Genomic DNA, 15,177 nt, shown 5'->3' with positions numbered 1-15,177 from the left:
ACCTCTTCCGGTAAGCTGTTCCGAGTGCCCACAACCCTACTAAAGTAGTAGTTTTTCCTTATTTCCAGGTTGGCCTGAGATTTGAATAGCTAAAAACAATGACCCCTCGTCCTGCTTTCCGTGAAAAAATTTAATCCATTAACATCATTCATTTTGATAAATTTAAGCAACTGAATCATGTCCCCTCTGATCCTCCTTTGCTCCAGGCTATACATATTAAGCCTGTTAAATCTAGTATCATAATCTAAATCTGAAAGTCCCCTTACTATTCTAGTTACCCTTCTTTGAACGCTTTCTAATACAGAAATATCTTTCCTCAGATAAGGCGACCAAAACTGCACAGCATACTCCAAATGGGGTCTTACCATCTTACTAAACTCTTATACAAAGGCAGAACCTTAGATTAACCACATTTTCGTCCGCTTTTGTGTACTATGTTTTTATTTTTTCCATTTCCCTGATCACTCACTCACTGTCCCTTCTTGTCGCCTCAGAGCAACAGTAGGATATCTTATTGCTATTCCTGGGATTAGATGTCTTAATGTTGCTCTTAGGTGACGTTTTGTGAAAGCTAATTTCGAGTGTAATTTTGAATGTATTTGTCTTGTAAAAAAATTAATTCCAACCATCAACTGCATTTTTTTTTATATTCGTCTCAACTGTACTAAATTTTGACAAAAACTTATTCTTGTTAGCATAACAAATTGTAATTTGTTGTCACCAGTATTGGTTGTCGTCCTGTATCGCTATTTGGCTTCATACTTAGCAAGATAATTTTTAGAAATTATGTAATGCCTTGAAAATTTGCATAAAGGTAAAGCATAATCAATTGAAACATATTTTCAGATATTTACGTAGCTATAATAGCAAAGTATTGAAAAGAAAGCGGAAACAAATAAGAGAGACTAACAAGATCATATTTAGCCAAGTGTATCGTACATTTCAAACCAAAGGGCTAAAAAAAAAGCGAACACTAATCTCTTCTGTTCAATAGAAAATAATGTGAATATTGGAAAAGTAAGGTCACTCGGAAAGAAATTAGATCGGGCTATAAATTAAAAATAATAATAATAATACACACAATGCAAACGAAATACACACACACACACACAAAGGAATTTATCAAAAAAAAAAAAAAAAAAAGAACACGCAAGAGACCAAATTATTTGAAAATGAAGGACTTCTTGACAATTAGAGGAGGTGTATCGCGAATTGTTAACAGTACCACCGACCTGCGTGAATTCAGAAAGAGTATTTTCAACTGTAGGACAGTGTTGAACAATAAAATGAGTTCCAGACCTAGACACAATGCAATGGATGAATTATTATTTAAGAAATTTCAAACATCGGTATTAATACCGGTATTCCGGTGTCACGTTTTAAAAATACCGAATACCGGTATTGAATTTCCGGTCCGGTATTTCAATCCCTTTTTGAACGAGGCTGAACTGGATCTCGTACTTAACTGTTTTACTGGTAAGAATGTAATTTTAGAAGAGTGAAGAATCGAAAAAGTATTGGAAGATTGCTTCATTTATTATCCTGTCATGATATTACGACTAACAATTTTTAAAAATAATCTGATCAGTAGATACCTTGTTATAATTCATATTAATTATTAAAACATAAAATATATAATAATTCATTGTGGTAATGATAGCTTGGTGTGTTGAAATATGAGAGCTGGAGGACCCGCATGAACTCATGGACCCAGGTTCATCATGCTTTGATCGGCACTTTGATAGCATATTTGAGTTAAAATATGTAAAAAGCAATTTTTTTAAAATTTTAATTAAAAAAGAAAGCAAACAAAAATTTAAGTGAAAATTGGTCAAATAAATAAATAAATAAAATAAAATAAAATAAAATAAAAATAAAAATAAAAAAATAAATAAATAAAAAAAATAAATAATAAATAAATTTAAAAATATAAATAAATAAATAAATTCACCCGAATATCATGTGCTTGTTATAATTAAAAGAACTAAAACAAAAATTCTTTTGAATATGAAAAAAAAAAAAATACATGTGCCGTGACCAGGATTCGAACCTGGGTTATTGCGGCCACAACGCAATGTACTAACCACTATACGATCACGGCGACGATCTGTGGGGCCTATTTAAGAACGAGTTTCAGAAACTTCTCCTTTCTTATCTCGGTCGTCCCGTGCTCCACTTTACCTTTCAACCCGTCCAATCCCCCAGGCGATAGCGCTTCGCTGCTCCGTTACGATTCAATGCAGACGGATGAATGAATCTACGCGGGAGAACTTTCATCTTCGCCAAGATTCAAACAGCGCGCTTCTGCATTTGGGATTGAATCCATTATTCCGAGCAAAAAAGCACGATGATTACATTTTTCCGTAAGCCAGAAACTTTTTTTTCATAGAAACCATAAGCAGGCTCATCACCTACACCTTTCTTTCAGGTTCAACCTCGAACATATTTTTGTTCATCCTGGTATTGATAAAATGCATTGAAACTGTATATAAGGCTTATAGAACATTTCATGAAATACATGAAATACAGTCAACTCTCCCTACAACGCGATCCGACTTACGCGAAATGGCTATAACGCAATTTTTTCACCAGTAAAGAGTTTTAGACCTAACGCGAATTCCTCACCCGCAACGCGAAAATTTTCCGATGAGAATCGTGATGTGTAAGTATCGGCTTTGTTATTATAAACTATTTTTTTTTTGTGAATAAACCTTTATTCCTTTAGCATCACTGAGAGCGAAAGTTCCCACGCCGTACTAGAGTGAACATGGCTTACATAAATAACTACATACTCCTCATTTTCCATTTATTTTTGTCATTCTAAACGCGAAAGTTGATGAAATATAATGACACCTAAGCGCTCTATTTCATCTTAAGTTTCTGAAGATAGAAAGAAAAAGAGAAAGCTTCTGACAATTAAAGAAAAGCTAAAACTTTTTGAAAAACTGAAGCTCAACTAAAAATTGCGTCGAAGATAGAATGACAATTAGGTATGAATAAATCTTCCATACAAACAATTAAAAGTCAAGAAAAGGAAATCCGTAAAAGTTCACCGAGTAGTAACTCAGTAAAATGCAAAAAAATGTGAAAATAGAAGCTGCTGTTGTATTGTGAATTAAAGAATTCAGGAAAGGGGGGTGGGAGAGTGTTGCTATAGATGGAAACGTTATAAAATAACTAGTGAAGCAACCGTATTTAAAAATATATTAGAATAACGGTTTGATCACGCAGCATAAATCATCATCCTCTTCCCTTTTTGTTACAAATGAAAGAAATGGTTTTTAACAGTTTAAGGTGGTGTTTACAAGTGTCTAAAATGATTGGTTATGTTTATAAAAGTTTTTACACATACCCTTTTCTACAACGCAAAATTTCGACTTACGCGAGAGGTGGTCTTGGAACGCATAACTCGCGTAAGTCGGGACTCGACTGTACACCGCTCAGGCATTAGTTCAGGCATTACATCCAAGAACTGCAGTTTCTTGCTTATAAGCACTCGTCAGCCCGGAATAGGAAGTGACTGAGCTGGAGATGGAAAACCTCTTAAGGAAGCCAAGAGTGCCAAACTGGTACTAGCTAATATAGAATTAGCATTGGCTAGACGAGTGACCGAAGCAATGGTTCGGTTCAGCTCGAAGATTAAAGGCAAGGCATGGTATATGATTTTTCAGTAAGTTAAATAAATGGACTTCAAATTAACTGTTTCTTGTTACTTCTGTATTTTAGAGCTAATTAAAGAACGATTTTGTACATGATTTACAGGAAATTCGTTTTGTATAAAGAAGTTCAAAAACTTGGTTTACAAAAATTTAATTTCGTTACGAAGCAAAACATAACATTAAGATAGAAAAATAAAACAATAAAAAATATTCTTATCTTCTTTTTTTTCTGTCATATTTTAATTGTTAACAATTAAATCCAAAGAACCAATTCTACACATCGTCAGTTCTGTAATAGCAAGGTATTGAAGAGCGTATTCCCTCTCACTAGTAGACATATTACCATAAGAAATTTCGCCAGTCCTGATAGCGAAAAACAGGTATAATGATTGGCCCGCTCTCATCGTCAGGGAACTGAATGTGGTAATCATCCGGCAAAGTAGTCCGGAATTTTCTTCTTGGCAACGGATGGCAATGAGATTTGAAGAGCGTCAGCAGCAGGAAAATGAGCGTAATTGTTTCCTAAAATGACAAAAACTAATTTGAATTTTTACATCTTGAATTCAAATTATGTTTTTTGCAATCACGAGTGTATGTATGTAATCGTGTGCGTTTGTATGTGTGGGTGTGCATGTGTGTGGGTATATGTGTGCGTCTGTGTGGGTGTGTGTGTGTGTGCATGTGTGTGTTGGCGTGTGTGTTTTGTGTCTGTGTGCAGGCATGTATGTGTGTGTATGTATGCGTGTGTGCGTAGGATATGGACGCTACCTGGTGACGGTTTTCGTTAGAGGAGCAGCATCGGGAGGGGCCGGTCGACGGTGGGGCTGCAGAGGGAAGGGGGGAGGGGAATAAAATCATAGGACATCAAAACCATCAAATGAGAACAATAAGCAATTTGATTGTTCAAAAAGGCTAGTTAAAAGTTATTATTTCAAAAATGGAGAAAATACATCTGTTAAATCTCTATTGCTCGTGTATTTTCCGATGCAATATCAAAATAACGGAAATCGTTGAAGACATTATTAAGTCATGAAATTAAGAAAACTAAACTGTTCTTCGAAAAAGTTTTCACAGTTAATTTGTTTCTTCTCTCTGACGAATAAGAGCTTCCATGGTTTTAAGTAGAGCCCCTTGAAAAGGACGGGCTGACTTATCCGACATTTTGGTTTCAAGACAAAATTGGATCAAACCTTGTTTGTAGTATTTATGAATATGTTATCATATTCATTAGTTGCTATGTCATAAAAGAATTGATGATAAGTTGAGTAAAATGTCACTTAAGGTGAATCTAGAAAGATAACTTAGTTCACAAATTCAACAAAAATGTATCCAGAAATGTTTACTGTAATAAACCTCATTTTCGCACCTTATTTGTTTTTAAGTTGTGTTAATTAAATCGCCTTCATCTACAGAATAAAATAATCAAACATCAATCAGACAACACATCTAAAGCTTGGACACCAGTTTTCTGCAATTAAGCTTTTGTACAAATACAATTTTTTTCGCCCGACAATTTTGGAACCAAAATGTCGGATAAGTCAACTCCCCTTATATAGGAGTCCCCTTATATAGGAACCTTAGTTTTAAGCGCTCCGTGAGTTTCAACGTCCTCAGACCCAAAAGTAACTTTGAATGACAAACTTTTTTTTGTATTAATTGGTTCTAAATACATTGAGAAATAGAGAAATGTTTAAAAAAAACATCTTAATTTTTATTTTCGGGAAAATTAGTGTCTCCTGGAGGAGTAACACTAAAATAAATCAGAAGGAAAATTTGATAGGAAACTAATAATCTCACATGAAAAAACACAATATTTAATGAATTCAGAGGCATGTTTAATAATTTTCTACAGTAAAAATAATTAAACATTTTTACACTTTCCAATGTGCATGCATGCATTTGTTTTCCTTGAAAATGCTATTTTCATTTAACTGTAAACAAGCTACGAATGAAAATCTGTCTGAGTGAAATATCTCCTTTTCGATACTGTCACCTACCAACAAGAAAATCAACTAATACAGTTTGGAGCCTTGACATATTTTATATAACTTTTTTGAAAGTGTTGCTTAGTGTCTGCTACAGGCCAAGACGGAACTGAGGAGGGTTAGAAGAAAGGAGTTGTCCTTAAATAATGTCACACTTTTTTCATCATTTTTACAACCCCTCCCCCTTTTTCTTCTGTCAGACTTCCCCTTATCCCCCTTTATCTCATGTCATTCTATTTTTCACAAACGTATTCTTATAAATGATGCGCGATGTCAACCCCTTTCTTTCCCTTTGTTACCATCTGTTACAATATCACGATCCCTCAAGGGTGGCATCATTTGTAGATAGCCCCTAAGCAGAATTCAATGTTATGCTTCAATAAATCAACTTTTGACTTGTTTCTTTTTCTTTAACACACCAAAAACCTTTAAATTAAAAATAGTATATTTCTATATATTTTCTTTCTTTTTCTTTTAAAAGCATGGAAAAAAATTGAAACATCCGTTTTTATTTTTTGTACGAGTGAAATTCATGTCTAAAATTTGTAATTTACCTACCGAAATTTCAAGTGAAAGTTTGAAAAGCATTGAACGGGCATGAACACATTTCAGGTCATAAACTAAATTTAATTGTTCAATTAAAATGGACCATTTAAACGTTTAGCAAAATATTCATTTTTATACCCTGTTGAAGACTTATTGGGAGCAGGCTGTTAATTTAATCTCTCTTTTTCTATCTGAAGAATTGCTTTAATATGAAACTGAAGAGTAAACCATTATTATCGTAGCAACACTAAAGTTACAGTTAAAAAAATTCAGATAAATTATTTGTATACATATATTTTTTTACTATGTGAAGTGTCATTTTAGTTCCTATACTAAAATAATAAAATGATCAAAATCTGCTTATGATATAGTTCCAAGGAGATTTGAAATTTACGAAAATTTATATCGAGGCTACTGTGTCAGATATTTTTAAAATAATGCAGAATTTTTCGTTTAAAAGTTTACTTTTAAATATTTAATTTTGAAAGGAGTTTTGTAAGACAAAATAGGCTTACCGTGATATATCTTAAGGCACACATATTACTTACTGACGATAGATTTAAAACTAGAGAACTTCTATTTCCTTTTATAATCGGGACAGAAATACTTTACCCTTAATCAGGTTTTTCATTTGTAGATATAAAGTACTCTAGTAGATTAATGTCTAATGGATTGCAAAAGCATACTGCTTTTGCAGTAAGATTAGGAAGGCGAAATAAGAGGATTTTTCTTGATGAATTGCCTGGTTGAAAATATGCGTAAGACTTATTTATTTTCAAAACCGTCTGATTTATTGTACTGCTGAAGGGTGTTTCAATAAGTAATTTGACATATTTATTTTCAGCAAAAAGATGATTAAATAGCAACAAATATGATTCACTGAATTCAGTTGCTCCCTTAAGCATAAAGTTTCTATTTCCTTTATATCAACCAGCGTGACATAGGAATTGATGCCGTAGAAATAAAGCATGTGGAACACATCGATTTATCAGCATATAATTTGGTTTGTAAACAAACATATATGTGAAAACGCAAGTATTTATTTTATTTTTATATCCTAATTAAAAAAATTCAAATTTGTAAACCACTTTTTTTCGAAAGATTCCCTATATTTGTTAATAGAAAATATTGTAAATTAACGCAGGGATTCCCAAAGTTTTTAGATTCGCTGCACACTTTGGAAGAATTAAAAATTTCGCACGGCGCCTAACTTATCTCTATTAAATTATTATACACTCGAATTGATACAATCAACAATTTGCGGCACCCTTTGATTCTCCCCGTGGCACTTAATTTGGAAACTCCTGTATTAATCTGAAATTTGTATTTGAGAAACCATGCAATCGTAAATTAAGTCAAAAATTCTGACTTGCAACTTTAAATTATTTACTCTTTAAAAGTAAAACGTAAAACTCACTCTATGTAAATTTTTGTTTTAGCTATAAAATTAAATTTTACAGAAATCTGCACGTTTATCAATAAAGCAGATATTTCAAAATATTTTCGCGATTTAGAGTGAAGAATTTGCTGCAGACCCATAACTTTCCAATTAATAGGTAAAATATTTTTCGGAATGTTACTTAATTTGTGCTTAAATTTGGTCAGTTTCCTGTACTGTTTTGTAAGGTTTTAGAGATAGTGAGTAAATCTATGAGTATACCTGTATAATGAACCAATTTGTATGGAAATGGATTAAAGAAAGTGCTTTTAGATTGAAACTATTAGAATGAAATTCTTCAAGCATAAAATTCTTATTTAACCATGATTGGCTAAGAAGATTTTAATCAAATCATTCAATCTTTTATTTATTTATTTTTCAGTTCCAACTATTAGTTCACACTTTTCCTTTATAAGTTTATATATTTCATTCAAAATTTCAATCGTTTATGAAATACTTTTTATTCACCCACTAAAACTCAAGTACATTTTTAAAACTTGTAGTGGAAAACGCTTAACTTATGTTAATACAGTTTTTCATACATTAATTCATTAATTAAATTTATTAAATTAATTTTAGCTTTATTTTTAGGGAATTTTTTTTCTCTCATGTAAGATATTTATAAGGATATAAATTTGGGAATGAATAAAAGCAATTATGTAATAAAAATATCTTTTTTCTTTGTAGACTGAAGTAGGAGAATTAACTTATTTATTTTTTAAATTAATTTCTAAATTAACAAAATAATGAGCTTGAGTGTAAGTAATAATAATAATAATAATAATATACATGGCCATTCTGAAATATTTTATTATAATTATACAGCACAATGACAATTATTATTCAGCCTTAGACTTCATTTGGACATTAAATTACGAGTAACAGTGTCCGTAATTAATGAACTTTTGCTCATCCCTGCACAGGTTGGAAACCACCAAAGGGGGCACCGGGATATCTGCCCTGTTGCTGGAACTGCTGGTACTGAGGTTGAGCTTGGTACATCGGCTGAGGCTGGTACATTGGCTGGGGCTGGAAGATCTGTCCGAAAGTTGGCTGAGGTTGAGCAGCAGCTGCTGGTTGTGCCGGGGCTGCGAAGTTTTGAGCAGCAGCAGGGGCGGAACCTCCTCCAAGACCAGACGCACGAGCCCTCAGGGCGCGGAATTGAGGGTTGGCTTGGACAGCGACGAAGAGGACGCACAAGGCAATGATAACCTAAAAAAGTTTTGACCATTAGTGACAGCATTACCTTATTTGTCGTCTGAATCAGTTTTCACTTAAATTCTTATTTTTAGTCGTGATAAACCAAGTTGAAACTTGCACAATAATACAGTCCATGGATGAAAGCCCCTCCCAACCCTTCCCCCAGGATCCGGGATCTTTGCTCTGGGTTTTACATTAGGAGCAGGATTTTCCGACGGGCAAATTAAGTACAAAGGACTGGATCATCGTTCAGTAAAAACAAACTTATTAATAAAATCTTCTGTATCGAATTACTTCAGTGGCAGCCCTTAATGATTAGTAAAAAAAGTAGTTTGAGTATTAGAAAATTTTAGCTAATAAACGTGGATCACGACTCATGATTTTACCTGACGACACACTTATTACGACTCATGACGACACATTTATCACAGTGTGAATTTTCCGAAAGTGTATTTGATGATAAACAAACAATTAGAACTATGGGATGTCAAATGTCTCATTGATTACTACTTGATTCGGTAACAAATTTTTAAGTGTTATTTCTGATGTTAATTAAAATTAATTAACATCAGCAGTATTTATCTTCGTAGGTTAAGGAAAAAATGCAAACTCTTTTTTTTTTTTGACCTAAGTTTTGTGTGGGATTGCTCATCTATAAACCGCTTCACGGGTGATGACGTTGAAAAAGTTGTCCTAGAGATGTGATTTATATTATTTAGTATTAATCGTATTGGCGGCAGAGCCATCTTACTCAGTGTAAAATTCCACGAAATCGCCTGAGTAATTTCGGTTCAGCCACCAAGAAGCTTACTGCTTTATTAAATACCAATAAATCTTATTTGTTGTCTGAATCAGTTTTCGCTTAAATTCTTATTTTTAGTCATGATGAACCAAGGTTGAAACCAGGTTGAAAATTGTTTATCGGACAAGGGGAGGGGGAGCATTTAAAATTACACTCGAAATTAACTTTCCCATAAGGGAAAATGAGCGATCAGGGAACTGGAAAAAATAAATACTTGGTGCACAAAATACTTTTGTTTGATGATATTCTATTAGTTCATGCTTTTGAAACTGAATTTTTACATCAATAGGTTGATTTCGGTTCTGTATCATGGGAAAATATATGTACATTTAAAATATAAGTAAATATTTAATAAGTTAAATAGAAAATTCTTGAATTAAAACTATTTATTACTTTTAGCTAATACCGAAAATACCAGTATTTTCCTCAGCAAATACCGGTATTACGAAATTGCAAAATTGCTCGAAATACCGGTATTCGGGATACCGGTATACCGTTATTGCAATCCCTAAATGCACTAATAAACAGACAATTGCAATTTTTGAACTTACGTCAATCTAGCTCTGAGGTACAGAATTGTTAAGTTATATTATCTTCGAATTCTATTAGTCGCAGAATAAGTCAACGACTCTCAAGTTATATTTCAATTCATTATGACTTTATTTGATCAAATTCATTATTTGATCAAATTTTTATCTTTATTTTTATTCGTCTTGAAAAATACTTTTTAAGCTTAAAGAACACATTTAGAAAAAATATTTATGTAACAGTTTAGAGATTTGAATTTTTTTGCACTGATTCACCATCTATTTAATAAGCAAAATCATAACAGAAATATTTAAAAAAAAAAAATTATTTAAAATTATTTTTTTTTTAATGGGGATGTTTTAAATCGCTAAAACTCAGAATATTCTTGGTCAATTTTTAAATTTTTTCAAAAATGTATGCACAAATTACTATGCTAAAATTTTTATTCGGCTATTTAAAAAATATTAATTTTATAAAAAAAAATATGTTTTGAAGAAAAATTTCGAAAAATTCAAAAATACTTTTTCTTTAAAATATCATTTTTTTTCAAATTTGCCAAATAAAAATTAAAGTAAACTGTTTGAATAAGATATGCTCCAATTTTCATTAATTTATCTTTATTAGTTCTTGACTTATAAGTGTTTGCGAAAAATCGGGAAAAATTGCTTCATGAAGAAAAACGAGTTAAGTATAATATTTTAAATGCATGCAACAAAAATAATTATATCTTTCGTTCTAATAAAGTTAAAAACATTCAAAGGTATTTTTAAGCAGAAAGAAACGGTAATTTTTTTGAATGATAAAAAAGAATTGCAAAATTTGACGATTTTTGTGTCCCGCACCCTTTTTAGTAACAGAAAAGAAATTGTTTAGTACTTCTAAAAGATATAATTTTAACTACTTGGTTTGTGGTCTTATATCTTCGTTCTGTACTGTTTAAAATGTTCCTTTTTGAGTTATTTTCTGAATGAATGTTACCATCACGTATTAATTTGACTTTGGTATCTATTAAGCACAGATAATGTTTTTACCACGTGAATTTATGAGATAAAAAAATATTAGTACGATATAAATATTTCCTTCTATTTCAGAGCTCTGTTTTGTACTGTTGATACGTTTTACCCTTAAAACTTAAAATACGGAGCCTAAGTTTTCCGTTGCAATTATTATAATTGCTTGAAATGTTCTAAATAACCCATCTTAATTTTTATACGTATCAAAAATTATTTTAGATTGCATATAAATAAACTAGTAAAGAGTAATGAAACAAAAATCCGTTCTTAAGAGCACAAGTCAATAAGAGCACAAACCTTTATTTTTCCGTTGCAATTATTATAATTGCTTGAAATGTTCTAAAACCCATCTTAATTTTTCTACGCATCAAAAATTATTTTTAGATTGCATATAAATAAACTAGTAAAGTGTAATGAAACAAAAGTCAGCTCTTAAGAGCACAAGTCAATGAGAGCACAAGCCTTTCTTTTTCCGTTGCAATTATTATAACTGCTTGAAATGTTCTAAAACCCATCTTAATTTTTATACGTATTAAAAAATTATTTTTAGATTGCATATAAATAAACTAGTAAAGAATAATGTAACAAAAGTCCGCTCTTAAGAGCACAAGTCAATAAGAGCACAAGCCTTTCAAAATATTATTTAGTAAAACATTTTTAGTTTTGATGTTAACTAATGCGAAAAACTTGTAATTTAATTATTTTTTTCAAAGGTAGAAATCGACTTCCATTTTTTGTTAAAACGTTTATATTTTCCACGACAATTGATTAAAAAAATTTTTCTTTTTTACATGCGTTTTAATGAACTTCGTGAAGTATTTTCTTGATTTTAACCGTATTTATCAATATTATATTTATCATTTATTTGTATATATCCGAATGAAAATCAGCTAAACTATAAGTATTACAATTTTGCAGTGCAACAGTGCAATTAAATGCTTACATTGCAGCTCATTTCTAGTTCTCACATTCAAAATGCAAGTTTCTTGAACAAGTAAACCAACAGTTTCATTTATTATTATTATTCTGTAAAAAATTTGAAATTCAAATTAAATTATGAATCATTAAATTGAACTAAAGTGGTCTTTTTCTCTCTCTCTCTATCTCAATCGTTTTTGTGGACAAAGTAAAATAAAATTTAACTTAAACGTATCTAGGGAGCTATAAGAAAGTTTCACAAAGCCATTTTAATTGTTAAAGTAATTTTAACAAATACAAACAAGTTTTAAAGTTTAAAATAAATCAAAAATATACTGTGAAAAAATTCTCTCGTAATATTTCTTTACAATCAAACACCGTCCCTCTTTATAACGAAACGTCTTCTAATATTTTGTGTCGTTAAATGTAATACTAGCTATGTTACAATAGTTTCATTATAAGAAAATGCTAGTACGTTTGAATAGAAATTAAAAACATTAGGTGGGTGAAATGTTTCAAAAAGTTATTTTAAGTAATAACATCAACACTGATAAAAAGTTTTACACAATATCACGTTTATAATCAAAGTTTTGTATAGTAATAACAAATAATAAAGATAAAAGTTTTACACAGCAATGACAATAATGCTGATAAAAGTTTTACACAATATCGAATACAATACAATAAAAGAAGACAACAAATAAAGGATGTGATAAAAAAAAGGGCATTTTACTAAGTTCTTGACAAAGCTACTACTCGGTTTGCTGTTGAGAAGGAAGACGATTATATTTTATTTTGTTTTATTCTAATTTTTTTATTAATTAGTTTCTTTTTTTTACGGTATCCAATTGCTTCACGTTTTACGTTTTGTGATTAATAATCTGCTAGTTTGAGCAAAAATGATTTCAATACTGAGTTGCAAGGTAAAACGTTTTTCAGAAAGTTCATTTTTAAATTAGTTTCAGAGATAAATTATTTAGCTCCAAATTTTAGGAATTTTTTTTTAATTATAAAAAAACATTCCATTATTCATATGTTTAAAACCTTGCATGAATTTATTTTCTAATATTGTAGTTGATTGAATGGTGTCTTTTCCAAAATTTTAAAAGTATTTTTTTCTGAAAGAGCATGCTTAAAAACATAGGATCTGACCATTTTTGAAATAATTTGACTAAGTTTAATATTTTTAAAAATTTACTTTAATCGGTGCGCTTTCATTGTTTAACGCTTCTGCCGGTGACATCACAAATGATGAAATGCCATTCACTGTTGCCATTCATAAGAGCACAATATTTAATTCGCATCTTTACTCGCGTGTACAGGCAACTATAGGGTTGGTAGCAAGCGTAGAGACAATTTTTAATTCGTTGCTTGATTATCATAACGATGAAACGCAGTGCGGCAAAGGACATCATTTGTGACGTCATAAAGACCACGCCTTGTTTGAAAAGTCGGACATTTTAAAAATTAATTCAAAAATAACTGTTGGGAAAATGAAAGTATTTTCTGGGTCCATGTTATTTTTTTTGCTTATTCTATCAATTTCTGTGACTAAAAGTAGTTCTTTTGACTAAAAAAAAAAACAACGCCATTTGCTTGTTTATTCCAATCCCTTATGAATTTAACACAATGTTGGAAAAACTATTTATAGCAAGTAGTTAAGATAAGGGAAGAAGATTTAACTTAAGGAATCAACTATTTAAATATTTCAAAGAAGTTGCTAGAAATTAAAATTATTTCGAGTAAACAATGTTAGGTATTTTCGGTAACACTTGTAGTCGGCTAAGAATGTTGGGTACTCCGCAGAATTTATTTATAAATAAGGACAAAAAAATGTAAGAAAGGGAATAAATCATTCTTTTTATTTATTTATTTATTTATTTATTTTGAATTCGTTCAAAATTAAAATGGTTTCAAGCAAGCAATGTTTTATAACAATGCTGGGTAAAATGCAGCTTTTTTTTTTTTTTTTTAAAAGAATAAAGGAAATGCAAATGAAAGAATTAACTATTCGAAAATTTTAAAGAAACCGTCAGGATCAGTCTCAAACAAGCGATTTCTATACACTACAGCATTTATTTACAAAGAAGGAACATAAGTTAGAGTATCAAGTGTTCGAAGTTTTTTTAGAAGTCGTTTGAAATTTGAATGCTTTTAAGTAAACAAATGTTGGGTAAACTACAGCTTTATTTGCAGATAATGAAGAAAATGTAAATTAAAGATTTAACTATTCAAAGTTTTTAAAGAACACGTTAGAATCAGTTTCAAACAGTTTCGGTAAACTACAGCATTTATTTGCAAAGACGAAAGAAATGAAAGTTAAGGAATTAACCATTCGAATTTTGTTTAGAATTCGTTAGAAATTAAAATCACTTCGAACAAAAAATGTTGAGTACATTACAGCATAGTTACAATTAAGTAAGAAAGTAAGTTAGGAAAGCAACCTTCCGAAAATTTTAAAGAAACCGTTAGAACTCGGTATGGTTTCGAGCAACTTTTGAAGATTCAAACTTTTGTCTTACCTTCATGATTCTGCTTTGGATTGGAACAACGAAGCGTTCAATGAGAACTGAGGATCGAAAGAAGTTAGGAATGTGTTTTTCCCAAACTGAGTCCAGGTATTTATACTGAACCAGCTCCGAATTAAACTTCTCGAAAGTGCAAATACGTTACTCAAGAACTGTTGTTCTATTTATTCGTGGACATAATCTGAGTGATGAGGTCTTGTGGTTTTTCGGAATGTTTTACGACTCAGTTCATCATCAAATCGGATAAGAGGATTTAGTGTTTTAATCATTTGCGTTTTGGGGGAGGAAGGACACCCTAGTCAAGTTTTCGCGTGTTTCGGCCTTTTTCTTCTCTTGATTTTTTTTTCCTCTCAGCTCTCCCTATGGTGAGGACTGAAAGTCCTATCACATCATCTCAACTACGAAATGAAAGTTATTTAACTGTATACAGGGTGACCTGAAAAAGACTGAATGTTTTCAAAAATTTATAACAGGAGAAGGGTTAATGATAACACTATGTATATAAAAAATTCTTGCAGAAAATTCATGTGGTCTGCACTAAATTTTTTTCCCTCAGAGTT

The 15,177-nt window shown here is 31.2% G+C and overlaps 1 protein-coding gene and 1 non-coding gene across 2 annotated transcripts; both read right to left on the bottom strand.

Annotated features, from left to right (window-relative positions):
• Positions 1–2,029: 2,029 nt before the first annotated feature.
• On the bottom strand, positions 2,030–2,101 carry Trnah-gug (transfer RNA histidin (anticodon GUG)). The gene has a single exon. It is a non-coding gene; the product is annotated as a tRNA-His (tRNA).
• Positions 2,102–8,426: 6,325 nt separating this feature from the next.
• LOC129226751 (uncharacterized) lies at positions 8,427–14,669 on the bottom strand. The gene is made up of 2 exons (XM_054861384.1): positions 14,612–14,669; positions 8,427–8,840 (listed from the first exon to the last, which is right to left on the bottom strand). The coding sequence occupies exons 1-2, from the start codon at positions 14,615–14,617 to the stop codon at positions 8,538–8,540; spliced, it is 309 nt and encodes a 102-aa protein (XP_054717359.1). The 5' UTR covers positions 14,618–14,669; the 3' UTR covers positions 8,427–8,537.
• Positions 14,670–15,177: the final 508 nt, after the last annotated feature.

Source organism: Uloborus diversus, chromosome 1 (genome assembly GCF_026930045.1).
Source record: "Uloborus diversus isolate 005 chromosome 1, Udiv.v.3.1, whole genome shotgun sequence".
Classification (NCBI taxonomy): Eukaryota; Metazoa; Arthropoda; class Arachnida; order Araneae; family Uloboridae; genus Uloborus; species Uloborus diversus.
This window is presented reverse-complemented; position numbering and strand designations above follow the sequence as displayed.